The 27793-nt window shown below is 43.2% G+C and overlaps 3 protein-coding genes across 6 annotated transcripts; 2 read left to right on the top strand and 1 right to left on the bottom strand.

Moving 5' to 3' along the window:
• Positions 1-2566: 2566 nt before the first annotated feature.
• LOC112222503 (brain-specific angiogenesis inhibitor 1-associated protein 2) lies at positions 2567-20986 on the top strand. 4 transcript variants are annotated; one of them, XM_042305064.1, is made up of 15 exons: positions 2567-2766; positions 6516-6645; positions 6832-6907; positions 7131-7217; positions 13200-13261; positions 13374-13445; positions 13591-13728; positions 15407-15559; positions 15659-15835; positions 16034-16685; positions 16790-16994; positions 17151-17216; positions 17801-18056; positions 18145-18185; positions 18329-20986. In XM_042305064.1, the coding sequence occupies exons 2-15, from the start codon at positions 6598-6600 to the stop codon at positions 18399-18401; spliced, it is 2106 nt and encodes a 701-aa protein (XP_042160998.1). In that variant the 5' UTR covers positions 2567-2766; positions 6516-6597; the 3' UTR covers positions 18402-20986. The 4 variants fall into 4 exon arrangements, with proteins under 4 accessions (XP_042160998.1, XP_042160997.1, XP_042160996.1 ...); XM_042305063.1 differs by having other exon boundaries at positions 2567-2903; XM_042305062.1 differs by having other exon boundaries at positions 2568-3090.
• A 2351-nt stretch (positions 20987-23337) lies between these two features.
• On the bottom strand, positions 23338-24838 carry LOC112222716 (NADH dehydrogenase [ubiquinone] 1 alpha subcomplex subunit 3). The gene is made up of 4 exons (XM_024385440.2): positions 24761-24838; positions 23912-23986; positions 23624-23701; positions 23338-23534 (listed from the first exon to the last, which is right to left on the bottom strand). Exons 1-4 carry the CDS (start codon positions 24765-24767, stop codon positions 23443-23445), a joined length of 252 nt encoding a protein of 83 aa, XP_024241208.2. The 5' UTR covers positions 24768-24838; the 3' UTR covers positions 23338-23442.
• LOC112222714 (TCF3 fusion partner homolog) lies at positions 24785-27705 on the top strand. Its single transcript, XM_024385438.2, has 7 exons — positions 24785-24920; positions 25421-25522; positions 25768-25914; positions 26310-26380; positions 26511-26580; positions 26841-26993; positions 27267-27705. The coding sequence occupies exons 1-7, from the start codon at positions 24912-24914 to the stop codon at positions 27339-27341; spliced, it is 627 nt and encodes a 208-aa protein (XP_024241206.1). The 5' UTR covers positions 24785-24911; the 3' UTR covers positions 27342-27705.
• Positions 27706-27793: the final 88 nt, after the last annotated feature.

The following is a 27793-nucleotide window of genomic DNA, read 5'->3' as shown; positions in this document are numbered from 1 at the left end:
GCACAACGCATCACCGGGGGCAAACTACCTGCCCTCCAGGACACCTACACCACCCGATGTTACAGGAAGGCCATAAAGATCATCAAGGACATCAACCACCCGAGCCACTGCCTGTTCACCCCGCTATCATCCAGAAGGCGAGGTCAGTACAGGTGCATCAAAGCTGGGACCGAGAGACTGAAAAACAGCTTCTATCTCAAGGCCATCAGACTGTTAAACAGCCACCACTAACATTGAGTGGCTGCTGCCAACACACTGACACTGACACTGACTCAACTCCAGCCACTTTAATAATGGGAATTGATGGGAAATGATGTAAATATATCACTAGCCACTTTAAACAATGCTACCTTATATAATGTTACTTACCCTACATTATTCATCTCATATGCATACGTATATACTGTACTCTATATCATCGACTGCATCCTTATGTAATACATGTATCACTAGCCACTTTAACTATGCCACTTTGTTTACATACTCATCTCATATGTATATACTGTACTCGATACCATCTACTGTATCTTGCCTATGCTGCTCTGTACCATCACTCATTCATATATCCTTATGTACATATTCTTTATCCCCTTACACTGTGTATAAGACAGTAGTTTTGGAATTGTTAGTTAGATTACTTGTTGGTTATTACTGCACTGTCGGAACTAGAAGCACAAGCATTTCGCTACACTCGCATTAACATCTGCTAACCATGTGTATGTGACAAATAAAATTTGATTTGATTTGATCACGTGATGCCTTGCTGCTGTTGAATGTAAACACAACATACCGTAAGAAACCCAGAATGGAAATGCAATAATCATGTGGAGTCCCCCTGCTTTGGTTTGAACATTGACCCCCCTCTAAATGTGGCTTTATAATAATTGACTGTTTTATCCAAGATACCTGAGTTTGGCCTTAGGTGCACATTTGACACACTGGGACATTGTCCAGGAAAACAGCTCTAGGTGACCCACATCTAGCGCCACACACGGTAGACTTCCTTCAAGTTCCAAGAAAGAAGTCAGCCTTCTGACACTGATGCAGCGGATGTGTGCGATCAGGATGTGACCGAGAGAGGGACAGAGGGAGCCTTAATAATTACAAGCTAGTAAGAGCTAGATAGAGAGAGAGACATACTCAGACCCACAAAGAATTCAAAAGCAAATCCAATTTTGATAAACTCCCATATCTATTGAGTGAAATACCACAGTGTGTCATCATAGCAGCGAGATTTGTGACCTGTTGCCACAAGAAAAGGGCAACCAGTGAAGAACAAACACCATTGTAAATACAACCCATATTTATGTTTATTTATGTTCCCTTTTGTACTTTAACTATTTGCAGATCTTTACAACACTGTACTATATATAGCCATAATATGACATTTGAAATGTTTCTATTCCTTTGGAACCTTTGTGAGTGTAATATTTACTGTTCGTTTTATATTGTTTATTTCACTTTTGTTTATTATCTATTTCACTTGCTTTGGCAATGTAAGTATGTGTTTCCAATGCCAATAAAGCCCTTTGAACTGAATTGAATAAGAAACAGACAGAGTTAGAAAGAGCAAGAAAAGGACAGAGAGAGAAAGACTGTGAGAGACCTTGAGAGAAAGAGAGATCTAGATGAGTTATTCTGGTGTTTATTAGGCCAGTAGTGCTGCCGTTTGTCAATATGTTGTGCGTCAATCAGTCTTAAAGTAGGCCTGAGGAAGTGAACAGAGACAAACCGCTTTACAGCTCAGATGCAAGGTGCCAGGGCACCGGCTCACGAGACCAGACAATCAACCACCTTTACTAGCAGGCCAAAACCTCCATAGAGCTAGACCTAATGACACAGAACCACAAACCCAGTTTCACATCTATTCCCACTGAAGTTACCAAATGGACCAATTCATCAGCAGCTTCTGTTCTGCTTGTTGCACTGCACTGATTATCGTCACACAACTGCCATCTGTTGGTCAGTGGTAGCTACTACAACCCAATTAAACTGACCCAATACTATATGTTTAACCCTAGCCTCAACCACAACCCTAACACTAACCCTAATAATAACCCATTTTGGTATAATCATAAACCTAATCTTGGCATAATGATTCACTTTTTTTTAAACCATGGATTTCACTCAAGAAATTACCTCCTGAGGGCAGCACAACAGGGAAATGGGATCCCTCCCCTAGCCTTGCGTAACCATAACTCTAACCATAATCTTGGCATAACCCTAACACTAACCTTTGCTTTAGACCGATCTTCAACCCTGGCTCAACCCCTTGACATACCAAATAGATGAATAACCTGAAAAGTATTACATGTTTTTGTAAAAACATTTTTAAAAATGTTATAACGTTTTAGCCAAATATTTTTTACTCCTATTGATTTATCACTCTCACCTAAAACATGTTTAAAGTAATAGGCTATAGGCAACATATTTAATATTATGTGAATAATAAACCAAAGGGCTACTGCCCACTTAAGAGAATGAATGGAGGGAATGTGAGAAGGGGGTGGCGGATGTAGGCCAATGATACGTGACTGCGGGGTCTGCCATCCTTGCTTTAAAAAGTTTCAAGTCATTATTCTCTCTACGGCTATTCATCCCGGGTCCCGTTTGCTCATTGTTATTCTGCCCGAGTGAGTGAGTGAATGAGAGAGGGAGAAAGAGAGGGATAGTGAGCGAGAGGGTGAACGGGAGTGAGGACATTGTGAGAGAAAAGGAGAGTGATAAAGAGAGACAGAGAACGGAAGAGACCTGAGGCTTCTAACGGTAGGGAGTTTGATGCAGCGGTCGGGGTTTATTCGCGGTGAATTTTCTGTCCGGGGTGGTGCGTGAAGGCATGTTGCTAATCGGCTCAACAGTGAGTAGAGGTACAGAACCGCACCAAAAGTCTGACGCCGATTTGTGTGAGTAATAATTAAAAAAGGGAGAGAGAGAGAGCGAAGGCGGGGGGAGATTGAGAGTTAGTGCACTGCTGGGTGAAACAACCCCCCACTAACGAAGGGGAAAGCAATAGAAGAAAAGGGAAAAAAGACGAAAGGCAAACGGCGTTTCGGTCATCTGTTTTTTTTCCCAACAATGAGCTCAGAAAAGGTACAATTCTACTTTGTATCAACTATTTTGCTGCTTATCTAACTTTGAATGAATTGCGCTGAGTTTTATATGTAGGCCTAGAGATCAACAGGTGTTGCTGAATGGGGCTATAGACTGGTGACACTGATTTGCTGAGAGAGTAATGTCTCTCATTTCGTCCACTTTCACATCTCGATAAATCGTTTAACTTGGTTTAGAGAAGATGTTTCGTATTTTAGTTATGTATGCCAATATGAGTCAAAGTGATAACCACAACCTCAAATCCTCCAATCTGTTTATAACGTTCCTGTTTCACAGACATTTGTTTATGATATTTTTCACCTATGATGCTACATCTCTGTCACACTTGAAATTGTTGCCAATACCAGTGTAATCACTTAAACTCATGCAGAGCTTGTCAACAGTTTTCAGTTGTTGACGTTATGTAGGCCTAGTAGCTGTTTCTGAAACATCTTTGGCAACAAAATGTAAAAATTGTATTTCAATACCTATATTACAAAAGCCGTTTCAGGTCATTTGTGTTTTAGTACATTGATTATAGTTTTGCTGTGTAATTCTATATTTGGCTATGTTGTCATTGTGCATGAAAATTGGTTCCCAATTGACCAACCTGGTTTGAATAACAAGAAATTAATTAACCACTTAAATTGGACCTTGAGAATGTGCCTCAATCTGCAGATTAACGGTCAGTTTACCAAACCCCAATCTTAACCATCAGGACATAACAAGCATAACTGATTGTAGATCAGCTCTCATGGGGAACCAGAGGTAGTGTGTTGAGTTGGCTAGAAAGATGTCCTGGGTTTTTAATTTAACCTTTATTTAACTAGGCAAGTCAAGTTAATAAGAACAAATTCTTATTTACAATGACAGCCTACCAGGGAACAATAGGTTAATAACTGCCTTGTTCAGGGGCAGAAAGACCGATTTTTACCTTGTCAGCTCGGGATTCGATCCAGCAACTCTTTCAGTTACTGGCCCAATGCTCCAACCACTAGGCTACCTGACACCCCAAAAAATTTGTTTCTGCCCGGTCAACAATAGGATATTGATCAAGGAAATTCTTCATTGGATTTCTTTAGATATTGATAACAGTTCTTTGTGCACTTCTGCTTACCCAATTAGTCTTACTCCAGTCTCCTTTTCCCCTCACACACCTGATTTACTTACCAAAAGGCACATCTCAATAGGTGGTCCAGGTATAACATGACACAAGTGGGGTGTGGGCCTTTCCTCTTTGGTTCTCTATTGCTCCTCAAACAAGGGGGGAGGCCAATGACATCACCTCAGACCTTCACACCAACCCTTACAGGAAAAACCACATGAATTTCACGTGATCACATGTGAATTGGGAAGTTAATGCGATAACGTGTGACAACATGGAAAACAATATGTGAAAACATGAAACTATACATGTGAAAACGTGATCACATTTGAAGTGTTCCAAAAACACATTTTCACATGATTTCATATGTGAAATTTCACTTGAAATCAAGATTTTACACGTGTTTTATTCTGTAAGGGTAATAACTCCTTGACGTTTGCAGTGTCTAAAAAAAACACTTTTTCTCCCCAAAAATGACCCTCAAGTGTATGTACATTACTGTATTTATACTTGGGATATTCAACAGGAAAACGTCAAATTGCTAGAGGACGTCTTTAACAAGCTCAGAGCCTCCTTGAACATAGGTAACAATGCAAAAAGTCCATAGGAGGTCAGTTGTACTGTACAGGGCTGTAACCCATACATCTGTGGAATCAAATGATGTCGTCAGGTCTATTCAACAGCAGCCTGGCCGGTCAGTGTTACCCAACACATGTCTGTCTGCCTAATGACAATCCACTGACATCAACAAGTGAGCCAATGCATGACATGCTGCAGAATGCCACACACACAGGATGTTGTCTGAAAGGAGCATGTGTGAGCCTTAGTGTAGAGTGAGGTCAGATGTGTGTGTGTTGTCCCACACGAGGACCACCATGCTGTAACACTAGAGAGAAGAGGCTTGTGTGAGCGCCACTGTACATTCATCATGGCTAGAGTACTGTAGGTTTACAGAATAGAACTTGAATGACTAGAATTATTTCTGAGACGTTCTATAATACTGTATCAGAACTATGTCTATTCTGCCCACTCTATTTCCACCAACCCATGTAATGAAGTGTCATAAGCATGACACAAGTATTGCCTGAAGTGGTCTATATTACCAATCTTCTGATTGTGTCATGTAATAAGTTAGGCTTTATGGTGGAACAGTTTGAATGGCCTGTTACTCAGTGTGCTGTAGCTTGCAAGTAAGCATTTCACTGTATCGTTTAAACGTGCTGTATCCTGTGCATGTGACAAATACTTTGATTGGATTATTTGTTAGAGTAAGAAATGCTGTTTTTTCCAGTAGGTGCTCCACCACTGCAGACACCATGTATTTTGCTTAGGTCATGTGATCTGTGATACATCTGGACGTCTGTTATTACTTCTGCGTCTGAGTTGTGAAGTTAAAAAAAACGTAGCCCCCCCCATAAAACATTACCAAAATGTGTCTTAAAACAGCAGTCAGACCATCCTTTGATTCCAGGCCCTGAGGTTGTATTTCCTGCTTCCATAAGGATGTGAATAACACAGCACTTCTTAACTGTTGCGATTGAGTCCACCAATTACTTTATCACTACCCTACATTAGGGCAACCCAAATGTTTCTGCTATCAGTTTGTTTCAGACCAGTCATAACCCCTCAGATAAGAACAATGGACTTTTCCAACACCAGGCACAAGTGTCATGGCACTGAATCAACATTGGACCACAGAGAGAGAACCGTTGCTGAACTGACCAAGCTGTTCGGTGACAGAATTCCCCCTGGATTAAATGGCTGAAGTCGTTGAGCTCAACTCCGCTTTTCCCCTTACAGCCCATCTTTGTTATCCTACAGAGATGACATGAAAAATGTTGACCCATATCGGATAATGGAGCAGGACATAAAGTCAACATTTCCAGTCGTTAGCTCTGGAAGGTCACCCTCTTGATGAGGAGCAGCTGGGGTTCCCAAAGACTGGCTCCGGACCCACTGGTGGGCTGTGGTTTATTCCTCTTGGGTCACGGCATAGGAGTGCTAGAAGTCTTGGGAATAGATTTTACACAGTCCCAGATCACCTCCAAACACCTCAGCCTGAATACCTCTCTTGGGTGTCTGGTTAGACCTCTCATAGAAGTTCTTTATACTTGAATTAATTGTACATTTCAGTCATTTAACAGACACTCTTAACCCTAATTGTTCCTATGGATAAGTGCCTTGCTCAAGGGCACATCAACAGATTCTTCACCTAGCCTGTTCTGGGATTTGAACCAGAAACCTTTTGGTTGCTGACCCAACACGCTTAACCGCTAGGCTACCTGCCAACACTTGTTTTTCTCCATCTTTGTGTTTCCAGGGGACTTCAGTCTGCTGTTGTAAAGCCTAATACCCTCAGATACAGGGGAGGAGACTACAATACATAAACATTCTGAAACACCATGTCTCGTTCAGACGAGGTCAACAAGATGACAGAAAACGTGTATAAGGTACAGTGTGTGTAGGTTTGTTGCCTCCAAGAGCAATGAATGAGTCTGTAGATGTAGTCAGGCGAGTGCCCTACATAACACTTTGTTGAAACTCAGTCTGCTAGCAGCAATGATCACAGACTGTGACTAAGTGGTAAGTTGAAGAGGAGACATGAATATTGTCTCTTGTTGTCATGTGTTTTGTAGGGGATTCTGGACCAGTTCAACCCCAGTCTGAAGAACTTTGTGACCATGGGGAAACACTATGAGAAAGCCCTGACAGGTGAGAGAGAGTGGTGTGCACAGAGTATACTGTATAATGTGTGCTATAGCATATCTAGTGGCGTTGGGTGGGCAAGTTGGTAGGGCATGTTTGTTTGGACATTTTAATGATTGCTCTCTGGTGTCTGGCATAGAAGCTGCATTCCACCCAGGCCCAATCCTGAAGCCCATTTAGAGGGTCTTTGTTACATGGTGCCCCTCACTGAAAGGTGTTTTCCTCTCAGGAGTGACGGTAGCAGCCAAGGGATACTTTGATGGTCTGGTCAAACTGGGAGAACTGGCCAGCGACAGCCAAGGGTCCAAAGAACTGGGTGAGTGACTGGGTGGGTGACTGACTGGGTGGGTGACTGACTGGGTGACTGACTGGGTGGGTGACTGACTGGGTGGGTGACTGGGTGGGAGAGACAGAGAGAGAGAGACCGGTGGGTGGGGTGAGAAACACTAAGGGACTATGGGAGAAGAAGCGAGCTAGAGAATGGAGGAACGAGAGAAAGTAGGGAGTGAGTGAGGGAGGGAGCTGAGAGTGAGAGCGAGCGTGAGGGAACTGAGGGAGAGGGAGAGAGTGGGGTGATTGTTGAGAGATTAACAACACCACATGATCTCATTGTAATGCTGCAAACAGTTGGGGAGGGAGGGAGAGATGCCAGACACCACAAACTACTGTGCTGTGGGAGAGACACACACAGCCTTTACCACATTGGCAGATTCACAGCTGACATCATAGACTGAGAAGTTGAGAGATACAATCATTCAGTCAGTTAACAGCTCCAGGTGAGATAAGATACTACTTTATTGATCCGACACCTCAGACACAATATTGCACATACAGACAACGTGAAGTCACAACAAGTGTTTTTTCCCAGCCCTTTTATCCCGCTCTCTATCCCTGTGTTGATGACGTATTCTCTGTATCCTGTGTTGATAACGTATTATCTGTATCCTGTGTTGATAATGTATCCTGTGTTGATGACGTATTCTCTGTATCCTGTGTTGAGGACGTATTCTCTGTATCCCTGTGTTGAGGACGTATTCTCTGTATCCCTGTGTTGATGACATATCCCTGTCTTGATGACGTATTCTCTGTATCCTGTGTTGAGGACGTATTCTCTGTATCCCTGTGTTGATGACGTATTCTCTGTATCCCTGTGTTGATGACATATCCCTGTCTTGATGACGTATTCTCTGTATCCCTGTGTTGATGACATATCCCTGTCTTGATGACGTATTCTCTGTATCCCTGTGTTGATGACATATCCCTGTCTTGATGACGTATTCTCTGTATCCCTGTGTTGATGACGTATTCTCTGTATCCCTGTGTTGATGACATATCCCTGTGTTGATGACGTATCCTCTGTATCCCTGTCTTGATGACGTATCCTCTGTATCCCTGTCTTGATGACGTATTCTCTGTATCCCTGTGTTGATGACGTATTCTCTGTATCCCTGTGTTGAGGACGTATTCTCTGTATCCCTGTGTTGATAACGTATTCTCTGTATCCCTGTGTTGATGACATATCCCTGTGTTGTTGACGTATTCTCTATATCCCTGTGTTGAGGACGTATTCTCTGTATCCCTGTGTTGATGACGTATTTCCTGTATCCCTGTGTTGAGGACGTATTCTCTGTATCCCTGTGTTGAGGACGTATTCTCTGTATCTCTGTGTTGATGACATATCCCTGTGTTGATGACGTATTCTCTGTATCCTGTGTTGATGACGTATTCTCTGTATCCTGTATTGATGACGTATTCTCTGTATCCCTGTGTTGAGGACGTATTCTCTGTATCTCTGTGTTGATGACATATTCTCTGTATCCCTGTGTTGATGACGTATTCTCTGTATCCTGTGTTGATGACGTATTCTCTGTATCCTGTGTTGATGACGTATTCTCTGTATCCCTGTGTTGATAACGTATTCTCGGTATCCCTGTGTTGATAACGTATTCTCTGTATCCCTGTGTTGAGGACGTATTCTCTGTATCCCTGTGTTGATGACATATCCCTGTGTTGATGACATATTCTCTGTATCCCTGTGTTGATGACGTATTCTCTGTATCTCTGTGTTGATGACGTATTCTCTGTATCCCTGTGTTGATGACGTATTCTCTATCCTGTGTTGATGACGTATTCTCTGTATCCCTGTATTGATGACGTATTCTCTGTATCCCTGTGTTGAGGACGTATTCTCTGTATCTCTGTGTTGATGACATATTCTCTGTATCCCTGTGTTGATGACGTATTCTCTGTATCCTGTGTTGATGACGTATTCTCTGTATCCTGTGTTGATGACGTATTCTCTGTATCCCTGTGTTGATAACGTATTCTCGGTATCCCTGTGTTGATAACGTATTCTCTGTATCCCTGTGTTGAGGACGTATTCTCTGTATCCCTGTGTTGATGACATATCCCTGTGTTGATGACATATTCTCTGTATCCCTGTGTTGATGACGTATTCTCTGTATCTCTGTGTTGATGACGTATTCTCTGTATCCCTGTGTTGATGACGTATTCTCTATCCTGTGTTGATGACGTATTCTCTGTATCCCTGTGTTGATGACGTATCCTCTGTATCCCTGTGTTGATGACGTATTCTCTGTATCCCTGTGTTGATGACGTATTCTCTGTATCCCTGTGTTGATGACGTATCCTCTGTATCCCTGTGTTGAGGACGTATTCTCTGTATCCCTGTGTTGATAACGTATTCCCTGTATCCCTGTGTTGATAACGTATTCTCTGTATCCCTGTGTTGATAACGTATTCTCTGTATCCCTGTGTTGAGGACGTATTCTCTGTATCTCTGTGTTGATGACATATCCCTGTGTTGATGACGTATTCTCTGTATCCTGTGTTGATGACATATCCCTGTCTTGATGACGTATTCTCTGTATCCCTGTGTTGATGACGTATTCTCTGTATCCTGTGTTGATGACATATCCCTGTCTTGATGACGTATTCTCTGTATCCCTGTGTTGACGACGTATTCTCTGTATCCCTGTGTTGATGACGTATTCTCTGTATCCCTGTGTTGATAACGTATTCTCGGCATCCCTGTGTTGATAACGTATTCTCTGTATCCCTGTGTTGAGGACGTATTCTCTGTATCCCTGTGTTGATGACATATTCTCTGTATCCCTGTGTTGATGACGTATTCTCTATCTCTGTGTTGATGACGTATTCTCTGTATCCCTGTGTTGATGACGTATTCTCTATCCTGTGTTGATGACGTATTCTCTGTATCCCTGTGTTGATGACGTATCCTCTGTATCCCTGTGTTGATGACGTATTCTCTGTATCCCTGTGTTGAGGACGTATTCTCTGTATCCTTGTGTTGATAACGTATTCCCTGTATCCCTGTGTTGAGGACGTATTCTCTGTATCCCTGTGTTGATAACGTAATCCCTGTATCCCTGTGTTGAGGACGTATTCTCTGTATCCCTGTGTTGATGACGTATTCTCTGTATCCTGTGTTGATGACGTATTCTCTGTATCCCTGTGTTGAGGACGTATTCTCTGTATCCCTGTGTTGAGGACGTATTCTCTGTATCCTGTGTTGATGACGTATTCTCTGTATCCTGTGTTGATGACGTATTCTCTGTATCCCTGTGTTGATGACGTATTCTCTGTATCCCTGTGTTGATGACGTATTCTCTGTATCCTGTGTTGATGACGTATTCTCTGTATCCCTGTGTTGAGGACGTATTCTCTGTATCCCTGTGTTGAGGACGTATTCTCTGTATCTCTGTGTTGAGGACGTATTCTCTGTATCCTGTGTTGATGACGTATTCTCTGTATCCTGTGTTGATGACGTATTCTCTGTATCCCTGTGTTGATAACGTATTCTCGGCATCCCTGTGTTGATAACGTATTCTCTGTATCCCTGTGTTGATGACGTATTCTCTGTATCTCTGTGTTGATGACGTATTCTCTGTATCCCTGTGTTGATGACGTATTCTCTATCCTGTGTTGATGACGTATTCTCTGTATCCCTGTCTTGATGACGTATTCTCTGTATCCCTGTGTTGAGGACGTATTCTCTGTATCCCTGTGTTGAGGACGTATTCTCTGTATCCCTGTGTTGATAATGTATCCTGTGTTGATAACGTATTATCTGTATCCTGTGTTGATAACGTATTCTCTGTATCCTGTGTTGATGACATATTCTCTGTATCCCTGTGTTGATAATGTATCCTGTGTTGATGACGTATTCTCTGTATCCCTGTGTTGATGACATATCCCTGTCTTGATGACGTATTCTCTGTATCCCTGTGTTGATGACATATCCCTGTCTTGATGACGTATTCTCTGTATCCCTGTGTTGATGACATATCCCTGTGTTGATGACGTATCCTCTGTATCCCTGTCTTGATGACGTATCCTCTGTATCCCTGTCTTGATGACGTATTCTCTGTATCCCTGTGTTGATGACGTATCCTCTGTATCCCTGTGTTGAGGACGTATTCTCTGTATCCCTGTGTTGAGGACGTATTCTCTGTATCCCTGTGTTGATAACGTATTCTCTGTATCCCTGTGTTGATGACATATCCCTGTGTTGTTGACGTATTCTCTATATCCCTGTGTTGAGGACGTATTCTCTGTATCCCTGTGTTGATAACGTATTCCCTGTATCCCTGTGTTGATAACGTATTCTCTGTATCCCTGTGTTGAGGACGTATTCTCTGTATCTCTGTGTTGAGGACGTATTCTCTGTATCCTGTATTGATGACGTATTCTCTGTATCCCTGTGTTGAGGACGTATTCTCTGTATCTCTGTGTTGATGACGTATTCTCTGTATCCTGTGTTGATGACGTATTCTCTGTATCCTGTATTGATGACGTATTCTCTGTATCCCTGTGTTGATGACATATCCCTGTGTTGATGACATATTCTCTGTATCCCTGTGTTGATGACGTATTCTCTGTATCTCTGTGTTGATGACGTATTCTCTGTATCCCTGTGTTGACGACGTATTCTCTGTATCCCTGTGTTGATGACGTATTCCCTGTATCCCTGTGTTGATAACGTATTCTCTGTATCCCTGTGTTGATAACGTATTCTCTGTATCCCTGTGTTGATAACGTATTCTCTGTATCCCTGTGTTGAGGACGTATTCTCTGTATCTCTGTGTTGATGACATATCCCTGTCTTGATGACGTATTCTCTGTATCCCTGTGTTGATGACGTATTCTCTGTATCCTGTGTTGATGACATATCCCTGTCTTGATGACGTATTCTCTGTATCCCTGTGTTGATGACGTATTCTCTGTATCCCTGTGTTGATAACGTATTCTCTGCATCCCTGTGTTGATAACGTATTCTCTGTATCCCTGTGTTGAGGACGTATTCTCTGTATCCCTGTGTTGATGACATATCCCTGTGTTGATGACGTATTCTCTGTATCCCTGTGTTGATGACGTATTCTCTGTATCCTGTGTTGATGACGTATCCTCTGTATCCTGTGTTGATGACGTATTCTCTGTATCCCTGTGTTGATAACGTATTCTCTGCATCCCTGTGTTGATAACGTATTCTCTGTATCCCTGTGTTGAGGACGTATTCTCTGTATCCCTGTGTTGATGACATATCCCTGTGTTGATGACATATTCTCTGTATCCCTGTGTTGATGACGTATTCTCTGTATCTCTGTGTTGATGACGTATTCTCTGTATCCCTGTGTTGATGACGTATTCTCTGTATCTCTGTGTTGATGACGTATTCTCTGTATCCCTGTGTTGATAACGTATTCTCTGTATCCCTGTGTTGAGGACGTATTCTCTGTATCTCTGTGTTGATGACATATCCCTGTGTTGATGACGTATTCTCTGTATCCTGTGTTGATGACATATCCCTGTCTTGATGACGTATTCTCTGTATCCCTGTGTTGATGACGTATTCTCTGTATCCTGTGTTGATAACATATCCCTGTCTTGATGACGTATTCTCTGTATCCCTGTGTTGATGACGTATTCTCTGTATCCCTGTGTTGACAAAGTATTCTCTGTATCCCTGTGTTGACGACGTATTCTCTGTATCCCTGTGTTGATGACGTATCCCTGTGTTGATGACGTATTCTCTGTATCCCTGTGTTGATGACGTATTCTCTGTATCCCTGTGTTGATGACGTATTCTCTGTATCCCTGTGTTGATGACGTATCCTCTGTATCCTGTGTTGATGACGTATTCTCTGTATCCTGTGTTGATGACGTATTCTCTGTATCCCTGTGTTGATGACGTATCCTCTGTATCCTGTGTTGATGACGTATTCTCTGTATCCCTGTGTCTTCTTGGGGATTCCAGGAGACACGTTATTCCAGATGGCCGAGGTGCACAGGCAGATTCAGGTTCAACTGGAGGACGTGGTGAGTGTTTACCGTGTGTGTGTGTGTGTGTGTGTGTGTGTGTGTGTGTGTGTGTGATATGATTGTTAACTATTGTGATGCTGTATGAATGATGGTGGAATATGATCTACAGTTGAAGCTGTTCCATTCTGAGCTGCTGTCCCAGTTGGAGCAAAAGCTGGAGTTGGACATTAAATATCTTACCGTGAGTTTATCTATGCATTTTCCTTTAACATATTTCCTTCTCTCTACAGCGCAACCACTTTTCTGACTAACTATTTTTCTATCTGTTGCTCTCTCTCTCTCTCTCTCAATCGGGTTTTCTCGCTCCCGTTCTCTCTCGATCTCAGGCCACGTTGAAGAAATATCAGAGTGAGCGCAAGTCGAAGTCAGAATCTATCGAGTGCTGCCAATCACAGCTCAAGAAGCTGCGCAGGAAGAGCCAGGGCAGTCGCCACCCCAACAAGTACGGAGATAGGGAGATGCAGGTAACTAGCATCCAACAACACCATTTTGTGTCAGTAGTGCTTTGAGTGTAAGGTTTCAACGATGCATTTGTGTATTGGTGAAACACTTACAGTGGTGTGTTGACACTTGAGATTTGTGGGCTTTTCTTGGAAACACCACCAGACTAAATCATCTTACTCAGCATTACAAGGCACAGTCAAGTGTTTGTGTGTGTGTATGTACAGTCTGTGTGCGGAAGTATGGATGAGATTAAACAGCAATCTGGCTCAGTTGATTTGGCTTCCAGTCCTTACTGAAGTAAAAGTGGGGGATAGGGACGAGAAAGAGGAGAAATCTTTGGAATGAGAAAACAGGAAATAAGAAGGGGTGGACAATGGAAGAAAAGGTTAAGGAAGGTGAAGGATAATATTTTGTGATTAGGATTTAGTTTATCGCTTCTCAGCAGACAGGATATGATGTCACTCTTCCTTTTGGTCCCTCCGATGAGCCTCTCTCCCTACAGTGTATTATAAAGGTCACATATCTCCTACTCCTCTGCCTCTGTTCAAATCAAATTTATTTATATAGTCCTTCGTACATCAGCTGATATCTCAAAGTGCTGTACAGAAACCCAGCCTAAAACACCAAACAGCAAGCAATGCAGGTGTAGAAGCACGATGGCTAGGAAAAACTCCCTAGAAAGGTCAAAACCTAGAGAGGAGCCAGGCTATGAGGGGTGGCCAGTCCTCTTCTGGCTCTGCCGGGTGGAGATTATAACAGAACATGGCCAAGATGTTCAAATGTTCATAAATGACTAGCATGGTCAAATAATAATAATCACAGTAGTTGTCGAGGGTGCAGCAAGTCAGCACCTCAGGATTAAATGTCAGTTGGCTTTTCATAGCCGATCATTAAGGGTATCTCTACCTCTCCTGCTGTCTCTAGAGAGTTGAAAACAGGAGGTCTGGGACAGGTAGCACGTCTGGTGAACAGGTCAGGATTCCATAGCCGCAGGCAGAACAGTTGAAACTGGAGCAGCAGCACGGCCAGGTGGACTGGGGACAGCAAGGAGTCATCATGCCAGGTAGTCCTGAGGCATGGTCCTAGGGCTCAGGTCCTCCGAGAGAGAAAGAAAGAGAGAATTAGAGAGAGCATACTTAAATCCACACAGGACACCGGATAAGAAAGGAGAAGTACTCCAGATATAACAAACTGACCCTAGCCCCCCGACACATAAACTACTGCAGCATAAATACTGGAGGCTGAGACAGGAGGGGTCAGGAGACACTGTGGCCCCATCCGATGATAGCCCCGGACAGGGCCAAACAGGAAGGATATAACCCCACCCATTTTGCCAAAGCACAGCCCCCACACCACTAGAGGGATATCTTCAACCACCAACTTACCATCCTGAGACAAGGCCGAGTATAGCCCACAAAGATCTCCGCCACGGCACAACCCAAGGGGGGGGCGCCAACCCAGACCGGAAGATCACGTCAGTGACTCAACCCACTCAAGTGACGCACCCCTCCTAGGGACGGCATGGAAGAGCACCAGTAAGCCAGTGACTCAGCCGCTGTAATAGGGTTAGAGGCAGAGAATCCCAGTGGAGAGAGGGGAACCGGCCAGGCAGAGACAGCAAGGGCGGTTCGTTGCTCCAGAGCCTTTCTCTGTTATGCTGCATTTGCTTTTATGTGTGTGTTTACTAACCTCTGTCAGTGTGTGGAGCTAATGAGTCGTCGTCAGGCTGAGCTGGACACGCTGGTTGCTGTGGGTTACCGCTCGGCGCTGACGGAGGAGAGGAGACGATACTGCTTCCTTGTGGACCGCCAGTGTTCAGTCACCAAGCTGCTCATCAACTACCACTGCAAGGTACACACACACACACACACACACACACACACACACACACACACACTCACGGTCCCTGACCCTCATGCCAACCTGCCTCTCCTTCCTCCCTGTGTCCAGGTGAGAGAGCTCCTGTCACAGAAGCTGTCCTCATGGCAACAGTCATGCTCCCAGCCAACCAGACTACCTGAACGGGCGCTCAACCTGCTGCGTCACACCGCCCCTCAGGGCTCTGGGGCATCTGGGATAGCTGAGCTCCTCCGACATGCCAAGCTGGGCGCTGCACAGCCAGAACAGGTGAGGGCAAGGGGTTTCAGTTCATTAGTAGGAATTCACAGACAAATGTCTGAATTACATGTTCTTCAGAAGATAAAGTGAAGTTATTATAAGATTAGGGTATTCTGTTATTTAGACAGCATTCAGATGGTTTTCAGTCATTTAGCAAAATTCCATTGTTTCTTCTCATCTCTCTGTCATACCATTTCTCTCTTTCAGAGGCTGTCAGTACAGGAGGTGCCTCCCTTGTTGAATGGTGGTTCCAAGCAGCAGAGACCCATCCCCTCTTCTTCCCAGAGTGACATCCCCCCTCCCCAACATTCCCCCGGACCCCAGACCATCCGCTCCCTCGCTGCCACTGGAGGGGTTATTGGAGGGAGTGGGGCAGGCTCCCCTCAGCAGATCAGCACGCCTGTTAGTGTCTCAGCTAGCCCCAATGCTAACAACAACACAAGTGCTAATGCTATCACTGCTAACACTCCCACCACTTCATCCACCTCCTCCACGGTTGGCTCCAGCCAAGCCCAGCAGACCTCTCTTCTCCTGGCCACCAGCACCTCCAGCCTTTCTCCTAGTCTGATCCCCTCCACTGTGCTTTCTCTCAGCCAGGGTTCCCCACCCTACTCCTCCCTACAGGGCCTGGCCCTGCCGTTGTCCCTCAGTGCCCCTCACAGTCCTCCACTACCCCACAGTGCACCTCTCTCCAGAGCCATAACCCCCTCGCTGCACCACCAGGGAGTGCTAGGAGGAGGGAACACACCATTGCTGTCCCATAATCCCATGCTGATGAAGGCAGCAGAGATGTATGGAACGTCTACACTGCCGTTGCCAAGGAAACCAGTCAGCGAGGCCCGGGTGGGAGGGTTTATGGGTAGGTTTTGATACCCCCCTTCACTTATTATTTGCCATCTTGTCCATTTCTTTCCCAATGTGATGTCTATTTAATTAATTTCACATTCCCTCTCTATCTTCCAGGTTCCACTCTGCCCAGAGACAGAGTTCTCCCTCTCTCCAGCCCGTCTCGTGTGGAAGCCATATTTGCCCATGCTCCTGTGGGTTCAGAGGGCAGTGGAGTGGGCGGGGCCTGCTTACTTCACTTCCTGCCAGGCGACGCTCTCAGCCTCCTCATCTCTGAGCCCAGAGATGGGTGGCACTATGGCCAGAACGAACGGACGGGACGGTAAGAGTTAGAACCCACCATTCAGCTGTACAAAACCCTACAATTCTTCAAACACCAACTGAGGACTGTTCTGAAATTACATCTTCAGGTAATCTATGGGTTTTCTAGGTTATTTACAGATAATACCAAAACAATTCCCCCCTCTCTCCCTTACAGGAAAGGCTGGTTCCCTTTCTCCTACACTCAACCCTACCCCAACACCTTGGATCCCCTCGACAGCAGGTCCGTCACCATAGAAACAAGAAACTGTTATGATATTGTCATTTCATTCCTCAAAATGTTATTGTCTTAAATGGAAGTCAACTTGTAGGGTTATGATTAAATCTTGACACTGAAACTCTAGAAATCCTTCCGCTATGCTCTCCACCCTTCCCTGTATTGACTCTGATCTAACAGCCTAGCTGCAGCGTTGTCAACAACATTGTCTGTCAGTACAATGTCTACAAACTGGCAGTGATGACTTTGGCTTATTCACAGGAAGCTGAGAGAGATCACTGACACTTTGACACACATATGCTGTTTTTTTCCTCTAAGTGTCATTGTCGTTTTGATGTGTCCATGCCAAGCAAAGAGACCGGGCCTTTAGAGAGGAATAAAAATAACTGACCATCATTCTTTCCATCTACCTAAGCTCCGTCCTAATCTTCTACCACCTTGTAGGTCCCCTTTGCACTCCAAGATCAACAGTACAGTTGATGAGTTAGCATGACCACTTTCCTCCATTTATCCTCAGTCTGAAATGTCAGAACAATATGCCTGCTATTGTCATTAAGGATATTGAGTTGAGCAAGACACTTTCTCTCCAGCTCCCCGCTCCTCTCTAAGGTCAACAGTACCAGTACGGGTCAGTTAGACAAGCTGGTCTCCCCTGGCCTGCCTGCCCTGACCCCTGAGTCTGAGGAGGAGCGCTCGATCCCCCCTCAGAGGGTCAGCACCTTCCGCCCGCGCCCATACAGCATGGCCGACTCCAACCAGGTCAGCCTGAGGCCGAAGGTCAGAGGTGAAGGGGTAGAGTGGGCAGGGCCCCATGACCGACCGGCTCTATCAATGCTGATGCAAGAGGTATAGATGGCTTATAATGACAGAATATAATGTAGATATGATATGTAATGGGTTAATAACACTAGGATCTTCATCGCTTTTGCTACAGCTCTCCTCAGACTTTACCTCTCCTCCACCCTCCCCAACCTGGTAAATGCATTCTTAATATTATTTATACAGTAGACATACTGCATTGCAGTAGTTACCAACTCTGGTCCACTTTAGATAGATGACTGTCGATAAACGTGTCTAAGCTCCTGTCATGCCTGATATGCACATTGTCTCCCTGGCAGGACCAACCCATTTGCCCATGTCCGGCTCAGAAAGACGGTGACCAACGATCGCTCTGCACCCATCATCGAATAGAACATGGTCTCCTTGAACAGGCATCCAATGGAGAGGTGTTAATAGGAAACATTCATGTGTTTTGAATTTGTTCTCAAGAGTCCAGTAACTGTGTTGGTTGAGTTCTCAACTGTTGAGCCTTAAGAGAAAGCCTTAAGGAAACCTTTCTGTTCATGTTGGTTATTTACAAGTGCTGATTAGATGTGTATTAATCAGGCCTAAGTCAAAATACAGACACTTATGTGGTGTTATTTTGAAGATAGAAGAATCAAAGCTGAAATTTGAGTGACATAACAGTGATTGTCAAAACCCTTTGGACAAAATGAGATCTTGAATAAAAATCCACCATAGTATTTGAGAATTATAGAGTAAAAAGATGAGTGTAAGTTGGAATTTAAAAAGCTCTGTGATGTTAGTAAAAACACAAACAGATGAGGGACATTTTGTCGGAATGTCCAACATTAACATTTGAGCCCTGGGCATTACTGATAATTTTATAATGTTATTTTCATTTTACAACACTTTTCTAGAAGTAACCTTGGTAGAAAATGTTTATGTTTTTTTGTCTGTACCCTTTCAGGGACTGGTTCCTGGTAGCAGCCTGTAGTTGGGTAATAGTTTAATGAATTATAGCATACTTTACTTGTACCATTAGGAATTGTCTTAAAGGACAGGCTCCTGTTTTATCAGTATTTTCATTGAGGAGGATTTTTTAGAAGAGTTGTGCAGAGATATGTGTGTAGGATCCAGGAAAATCCAAACATGTTGAAGAATTGTCATAAAATGTTTTTCATTGTTGGGATTCAATAAGAGTATGTTTAAACACATTGTTAGCTAGGCAGATGTAGTTCCACGATAGATGCAGACCTACCAATCACTTTGTACAACTTCATTTACATGTTCTCTGTATGAAGATTTAAAGAAAGGTGTATTGATGTTGCTTACTGATGTCATCAGCCAAATGCTGGGTAGGAATAAGTTTAAACACCAATATTTTTTAAATAATTTGTTTTAATGTGCGGTAGGATTTGTATAAGGAATTATATTTTTAAGATCAACTGATCAATTTACAAAGGCAATTGATGTGATATGTTAAACACAGAAATATGTTGCATTGCAAAGCTATTGCTGCTAGTTTGGGATTGGTAGATTGTATTGAACCTTCAAGAGTCTCTGTTATCGACAGAAACGTATTAATAGAAGTAAGAAGGAGCAACCGTACAGATGTAGGATCTTTATTTGATCACTTTTTTGTTGATGAGAATGTCCCTGCGTAGTAGGAAATGCAAACTTGTAGTGTATTTTAGTTTTAAAAAGGCTTCTAAAGTGTGTCTATCAACCCCTACAAAAATGTAGATTAATTTACATTTCTTGTTGCTGCAGGATTATTTTCCTGCAACTGGCTAAAATGAAGATCTTACATCTGTAACAATGCATCCCTGTGGGGTGAACTGTACTTCTATTTGTATTGGACAGGTAGAAGAGGAAAGAAACAGTGGAGGGTTTGGCGGATGGGTTTTCCTGGACAGTAGGTTTGAGAAATTGGCATTGTGTTGAGGGATAAAAGTATAAGAAAAGAGATGGATTCAGCTGGTTTGTTTTTACTAGTGTCTTCTCGATTGATTTAGAATTCGACTCCAACAGATTGTTCACATCTAGCAGATTTTAGCTGCACGTTTACCAATTGCAAACCGTACAGAACCTTATTTAAAGGGCGAAGACTGATTGTGTTTATGAAGTCTAACTTTGAAAGTGTTGAGGAAAGTATTTGGAAAGTGGAACAGTGTGTGAGCAAGTGTCAATGGTAAACTAGATGTAGAAAGTAGTATTTTCTCTCACTTTCTCCATGTCTGGTGTCTCTCTAGACTGTCATCTGGTATCTCGCTAGTGTCTCTTTCATCTAGAAAACTGCAGTTGAGAGATTCAGGGTGGAAATATGTGGCTGGGAAATGGAGTTTCTCTGTATGATCTTTATTCTGATTTCCGGCCCTTACAGCGTATAGTTCCTTCTCTCCTCATGTTTCTGTATCGTATTAACTTGCATCTCTAACCTAGCCTGTGAAATGAGTGACTTTCTTGCTGTGGTAATTATAACACACAATAAAAAACATTTCTGTTGATTTAAATACTGAGTATAGTGAAATCACATAGTTGAAGTTTACTTATGTTTGTACAAATTGCACACAAAAAATGTTTTTGATCTTGTTTAACTTTGTTATTCCTTAACCTTGCACCTTTTCACCATCCTAACCTTCAAAATATGACCTTTCAGCGTCAATCTAGCTATATGAGAATGGGATCCAGTTGTAAAAGGCAAAAGAAAAATGATGCTGTGGTGACTATTCAGGATCTTATATTCCGGATGCCTCTGTTAGTAGGATTGTCTTAAATACGTGTTTAAGAACGAAACAATTGCCTCTGCCCCTACTTTTATTTCCGTCTTTTAATTTGTTTTGTTATATCATTATTTTGTTACTTCATCTGTAGCTTTTTTCTCTTTAAAACAGCATTGCCTTTCCGAGACACACAACAATCATTGTCACAGTATAAAACCTTACAAATACACTCACATTCCTGATACCACTGTTATTGTATTTTTTTCCAATGTTAATCACTATACCCAGTGTTCATCTTCGCATTGAACAACCAAACCATTTTGCTGGTATTTGATTTAAAATCTCCTCGGCTTCAGTGGAATTGAGTGGCCACAAATGCCTTATACTCCTTAATCCATAAGACCCTATGCACATAATTAGTACAATTTTACTGTAGGCAATAGTTTCAGTAGTCTTTTTTTGATTTTACGGTATCCAATTGGTAGTTAGTCTTATCCCATCGCTGCAACTCCCGTACGGACTCCGAAACACAACCCAGCCGCACGTTTCTTGTCACAATTACCCGCTTAACCAGCCGCAACAATGTGTCGGAGGAAACACTGCACCGTGCATTGTGCCCGGCCTGCCCTAGGAGTCGCTAGAGTGCAATGGGACAAGAACATCTCTGCCGGCCAAACCCTCCCCTAGCCCGACCGACGCTGGGCCAATTGTGCGCCGCCCTATGGGTCTCGCGGTCACGGCCGGCTGCGACAGAGCCTGGACTCTAGTGGCACAGCTAGGCAGCTAGACCACTGCGCCACTCGGGAGGCCCCAGTAGTCTATGTTCTTGATGATAAAGCATTCCGATGCCGATTATCTTTTTATGTGTAAAAGCACATTTCCACATTGCATGGACAATAACATTTTTCTAATGTAATCTATTTAATGTATTTTATAAACAGATTTAATTCTTAATAAGTGTGGCCATATATGTGGCTGGTGGGAAAACATAGAAAGTCAGATGTACGAAGAGCCTCCAGCACCTCCTCTGAGATAAGGGTGCGGGCTGGACTGCTGAACATCCCAGCCTCCTGGAACTCTCTGGACCAGCCAGGGGCCCCCAAGGAGGTGGCCTGCTGGAAGGGACCCCGTGGGGCCAAGTCTGGGTTCCAGCCTTCAGATGAGTCCTCATCATGGGAGCTGAAGGGGTCTTGAGGGAAGTCTCCTGAAATACAGTGTAGCATCTTGACTGTTTCTCATGCTGCTCAAAACTCAAAGATTGCTGTAATTCCGTAACTAAAAACTAGCTGGATCTTTATTCAAACTTCTTTCATCACACCAGTTAACTGTCTAACAGGATGTAATAGGTACAGTCAGATACTGTATTCCAGTTCCACTAATAGGTACAGTCAGATACTGTATTCCAGTATTCCAGTTCCACTAATAGGTACAGTCAGATACTGTATTCCAGTTCCACTAATAGGTACAGTCAGATACTGTATTCCAGTTCCACTAATAGGTACAATCAGATACTGTATTCCAGTTCCACTAATAGGTACAGTCAGATACTGTATTCCAGTTCCAGGCACCAGAGTTGCACCACTTCTGTTCCAGCCCAACACACCTGATTCAGCTACTCAACTAAACATTTACAGCCACTGATTAGCTGCATCTGGTGTATTAGTGCTGGGCTAGAATAAAATGTGCAACATTTAGAAACACTGAGCTATAAGCCAGCTGAGATAAAGCTTCTCCAGCCAGCAGCATGCCTCATCTGCACTGACTGACTGTCTTCCTCCACAGGTGAAGATGACCACTGGAATGAACTCTCAACCACACAGCGACACTCTATATGTTTTTCTGTCTATCGCCTGCAGCCCAGCCACCAGCAGATACACGCTAGTACCACTGCTTTCCACATCATATCCCAGGAGAAAAGAGAACAAGTGATTGGAGGTTCTAGATTTGGAGCAGGTGTTAATTTCAAGCTTTCTCTGTGTTGTCAAGAGTTATGTGAGTTCCTCAGTGACCTGAGGTTGGTTTATAAAGGGGTCCTCAGCCCTGTGTGGAAGAGGTGTAACCTGAACACAGACAGACACACCCCCAGGAGACCAATAGATAAGAGAGCAGAGAGCTTTATGGACACAAAGCACAGACCAAAGGTGCCATAATTAACCAATACTTCCCAAATGGGGGATGATATCAGAGCTTTGTAATCAGATTTGATTTTTAAATACATTTTCTGGATGTCAAAGCCACATTTAAAATTCTAATTTCCCACCCCTTTTTTTGTGGTCATCCACCATCTCAAATCCACTTGACTGCCAGACATTTATTGTGTAATGTCTGAAGTGTGTGTAGGGCTAGTAGTTCTAAAGTCTGTTGCCTATTGTATAAATGTACAAAATAGGTTAATGCAGTATACATTGTACATTAGTAGATTTCCTAACATTAATTTCTGAATTGAATCAAGGGTGTATTAATCCAATGAGGTTGTGAAAACCTTTTGAATAAGTCATTTTATTAAAAAGGAAATATGTGTTGTGTTTCAAGACACAATACACATTCTACAATATTCATAACAATGGCCAAATCATATTGACAACAAACAACATCTCAACAGAATCCAAGAGCAAAGTTGGTGGTATTAAATAGATGATCTTTATTGAGGGCAATCTACTGAGAAGCAGACACAGAGAGACAGGAACAACGGGCTGTGATCTGTACAGGGAAGGGAATGTGGACGGTTACAGGCTTTTAATCCAGTCCAGGTTTGGTCCTTTAGGGTCACATGGGTGGCTGGGGACATCGTCCATCTTGCCATTGTCTCGCACAGGGACTGGGGGAGAGAGGAAAAAGGTTTTGTTTATGCCACCAACTGTCTAGGGCCAGACTTAATTATTTGCTCATAATGGTTTAATGGCTTACCTGGGTAGTTGTATGGCACAGCTGCATTCATCATGCCTGAGTACTTCGTTAAGGGACTCACTAATGGAACAGTAACGGCTGGGAAGAAATACATGAAATATCAATGATATGTTACACCAAGTGATCACACAACTCAATTCAGGGAGGGCTGAAGGGCAGTGCACACAAGTTTATTCTATGTGTATCATGTAATGTCAGAATCCATAAGGTGTAACTACAGTTGAATTTAGCATATTGTAAGATATGAGCATTACAACCTGTGATGTATACTTTGAGAGATGTACTGACCGAGAAGTCCAATTGCACAGGCGGCCAATACCACTGGCTCCTTATTCCACGCATTCTTCAGGAAGGCACCAATTCCTGGCAGGAGAAGCAAACAGACATTTAAGTTACAGTGGCACAAATACACTGTGTTATGGATGATCTATGATCCAGTGATTGATGAATGTTTTAAGGATATAGCTAGATACAAATAGCTTGCTGGGGCTTATATGACTCGAAACTACATGTCATATACCCATTAGTTTGAGTCTATACAGTATTGTAAACATGACAGCATTGCGCAGATAAATACTGAAGATGAAGCTAGAAGATCAACCCTATCCAACTGCTCTGTTTACACAAGGGTAAGCAGGACACAACGTTTGGGAACGTTCAGATAGAAATACGCTATATACAACAAACATGCCTCTGACATGTAGAATAAGAATCACATCAGCTCTAATTAATGGGATTTCTATCTGCAAAGTTCGACAACTGAACGTGGCCCAGGTTTACACTCAGCTCAGTCAGAAGAGAGCGGTGGACTGCGGAATGCAAGCGATTCAGATTGGAGATATTTAATGATCAAACTACTACATTCTGATTTGAGCTTTTACCTAAAAAAAGGTTAGGTAAAGAATGAAGTGGAGACGCGACATGCAGCTAAAACAAATCGGCTAACACTATGTTGGTCCAAGGTCACACATTTCGTTTGGCATGGTAAATTAAAATATGCATACTAAATTAGAGTTGAATACAATATTTAGTTACAATTAATCATACACTAGCATTATCAGAACACCAGTGTTTGATTGACAGAGGGATCAAGCATAAAACGAAACAGCTAGCTCGCTAATAGCAAAGTTCACCCACCTGCCATGTTGCTGTTTGTAGTATTGCCGGGCTGGGGAACATGGGAACTGTAGTCTACATAATGTCGTATAATTATTGCGCCAGTTGCAACAACACAAAAAGGTTGTTTGACAGCGTGAAACCTGCGGTGATGCATTGAGCGCTGCAGTCAATGGATCGGGTAAACATATGTTTCAAGTTTCAGTCAGACCATCCAGATACAGTAGTTAGTCGTAAATCTTCAAAAATGCTGCGCATGTTAGATGCTTTTCAGTAACGTCGTTAGCAAGTTAGGCTAACATTAGCTAGTCGAATGTGTTGTCATCTCGGTTTAATCGTTTTCAAGAAAAGCTCACGTTAACGAGTTGTGATTTCGTTAACCAAATCAAACTTAGGTCACCTAAATGTAGTTTTATTTGGAGTTGAGGACGGTGTAGCTGATTATCTAACGCTGTCTGCAAGCAATTAGTTATTATGGTAACTAGCTATAACATGCCTAAAGATTAGCCCCACATAGGACGAGGCGTCCTTTAGTGTAGGGCTAAAGAAAATATGCTGTCAGGTTGAGTCAAGGAATTAACCCTACCTGTTTGTCAAATGTAGTGTAGATTCGTGACACTGTCTAGGACGTGATTTATGAGGGGGTGAACGATCTTATTCCTCCTTCCACCCCTCACCCAGATGATGGAGGATTTCTCCGGCCTGGCCCTGCCGCCTCTCTTTGGGGGCCACATCCTGGAAGCAGAGCTGGAGCCAGGTGGGGTGGAACTGGGCCCAGGGGAGGTAAGTAAGAGTTCTGAGTCAGACTATTATGAATCCAGTGGCTCGGTTGGTTGGAAATGGAATATGGTGCTAGAGCCGTGGTATTCAACTCTTACTCAACGAGGTCCAGAATCAGCTGTTTTTTTGTTCTACCTGATAATGAATTGCACACCCCAGGTGTCCAAGGTCTAATTCAGTTCCTGCTTAGAGGGGAATGATGAAGGAAACAAAAATGGTGTGTGCTAAATGACAGTTTTTATCATTAGGTAGAGCTTGGCCCTGGGGTCAGCGAGTTGCTAGAGGGCAGAGGTCAAGGGTCAGGCGCAAGGCCAGAGCAGCAGCAGGAGGAGAGGAGAGAATTGGAGAAGAGGAAGTACCTGGCTTTGATCAAGAGGTGTAAGGAGATCGAACAGGTGAGTGACTGTGGGGAATCATTTGTGTGTGTGTGATTGTACGACCCTGCCAAGTGTGGATTTTTATTGCGCCTTTACTATCGTATCTTCAGGTAGTGCTCTATTTAAGAACCAAGTTATATGGATGAGCATCTGTGAACATATAGTTTGCTGTTGGTAATGCCAGTGCACACATGTGGCATAAAGAAATGCATGATAATGAATCCTTTCTAGGGTTGCAAAATGTTCAATACATTTTCTGGTTTTCCAGAAATCCTGGTTGGAGGTTTCTGGATTTCCTGCTTATTCCCTCCTGATTCCAGGAATCCACCAACCAGGATTTTGGGCAAACCAGGGCATTTATTGACCGTTCCAGGAACTTTGCACCCCTAATCCTTTCACCATTTTCTTTGCAGGTGAATGAGAAGATCCTTGGTCGCCTTCACCAGGTACAAAGACTAACACGTCGCATGAAGAAAGAGAGAAGGTAAAAAAGGACTGAAGCTCTGTCTGTCCTTTCATTGGTTCATGTCTTTTTCAGTCTATGGTCTATTGGCCTGTCCATTGTAAATACAGGCTAGCTCAACTACAACAGCAACTGAACTTCCCTACTGTAGGTTCCTAATGAAGACCCTCGACGCCCATGGAGATGACTATAGAAATGCACAGCTCACCATATCGCTTGAGGTGAGAATTAGATTTTTTTAAAGTTAAAAAGTGTTTCTTTAATAATAAACCAGTAGAGTTCCATGATATACAGTTATAGTATATTGAAATGTAACAACGATTCGTTATTCAATCTTTCACCATTAACTTTGATGGTGATGTAGAAGATGTCAACTGGGCGGTTTTCTGTTGGCATGAAACTGGAGAACTCTTCTGAAACTGACTTTTCCCCCCCCACATACTATATCTTTATACTAAAAGTAACACTGTTGTTGTTTCAGGAAGAGTCTGGTGCCCATTTAGACATCGGCCCTGGAGTAGAAGATGATAGGCTGAATGACCTCCCTAGCTCCTCCCCCTCTGTCCCTTTCCAATCCACAGTGGGATCCAAGAAGAAGAGGCATCGAGTTCCAAAACAGGAGAAAGACCCACAGGTGTGTGAGACGCACTCATAAACCTTGAGTGTGAAATTAACATGTACACCCAAACTAAATGAATGAACAAAGACTGTAGTGGTGAAATGTTTGTGCGACTATGTGCAGAGAAAGGTGACGGCTTCTCCTTTACACTGACAGTGCCTTGCGTATTCTATTCTGTGCATATGGAACAGATTGCACTGCAGCGTTCTCCAATCTGGCAGACGACAGATCTGTCAGTCTGTTTCCCTACAATGGTTCTGTTAACACCATCTTCACTCCTCTCCACAGACTGAAGCAGACATCTCCATGTTGGCAGAGACGCAGTTCAGTGACTTTCCCAGCCCAACCGCTTTGTCTCACTGACCAGGGGAATGGCCGGTTGCTAGTGGGAGGAGAAATGAAGCAGCATTCTGTTGCTTGGACTCCCACTTCCCCAGACGTGATGTCACTGAAACACATACAGCCAGGGCTGTGATGAAAAACATAGTGGATAAGATTATAATTTATGCACAACTATGGTCTGTGGAAATGGCTGAAGGTCTTGACCATGGTAATCCACCCACCCATTCTGCTCGAGTAGAGAATGCATGGTCCAGTCCTTGCGGAAGTTACATTGACAGTACATGTATTGATGTGAACCATTTATCAGGATACTCTGAACATGTTTTATGATTGAGTGTCGACGCGACGCTTTTCTAAATGTTCCGTATAAAAAATTTATTCAGAACTTCAGGATTCAGTTTTTTATAGATTTGACCATTGACCCATCAATCATCTGATAAACCAATCACAGGAAAGTATACCTGCGGAAGTTG

This window comes from Oncorhynchus tshawytscha, linkage group LG23 (assembly GCF_018296145.1).
Source record: "Oncorhynchus tshawytscha isolate Ot180627B linkage group LG23, Otsh_v2.0, whole genome shotgun sequence".
NCBI classification, from domain to species: Eukaryota; Metazoa; Chordata; class Actinopteri; order Salmoniformes; family Salmonidae; genus Oncorhynchus; species Oncorhynchus tshawytscha.
The sequence above is the reverse complement of the archived record's forward strand: the minus strand, read 5'-3'. Positions and strand labels throughout refer to the sequence as shown.

Excerpts from the sequence above, each read along its gene's own strand:
- LOC112222503 (XM_042305064.1), top strand. The coding sequence starts at position 6,598 with ATGTCTCGTTCAGACGAGGTCAACAAGATGACAGAAAACGTGTATAAG. Across the intron at positions 16,995-17,150 it reads CAGAACGAACGGACGGGACG|GAAAGGCTGGTTCCCTTTCT; the intron begins GTAAGAGTTAGA and ends TCTCCCTTACAG. Across the intron at positions 18,057-18,144 it reads TATCAATGCTGATGCAAGAG|CTCTCCTCAGACTTTACCTC; the intron begins GTATAGATGGCT and ends CTTTTGCTACAG.
- LOC112222716 (XM_024385440.2), bottom strand. Across the intron at positions 23,702-23,911 it reads CTGTGCAATTGGACTTCTCG|CCGTTACTGTTCCATTAGTG; the intron begins GTCAGTACATCT and ends ATTTCTTCCCAG. Across the intron at positions 23,535-23,623 it reads TGTGCCATACAACTACCCAG|TCCCTGTGCGAGACAATGGC; the intron begins GTAAGCCATTAA and ends TCTCTCCCCCAG.
- LOC112222714 (XM_024385438.2), top strand. Across the intron at positions 26,381-26,510 it reads CGCATGAAGAAAGAGAGAAG|GTTCCTAATGAAGACCCTCG; the intron begins GTAAAAAAGGAC and ends TCCCTACTGTAG. Across the intron at positions 26,581-26,840 it reads AGCTCACCATATCGCTTGAG|GAAGAGTCTGGTGCCCATTT; the intron begins GTGAGAATTAGA and ends TTGTTGTTTCAG.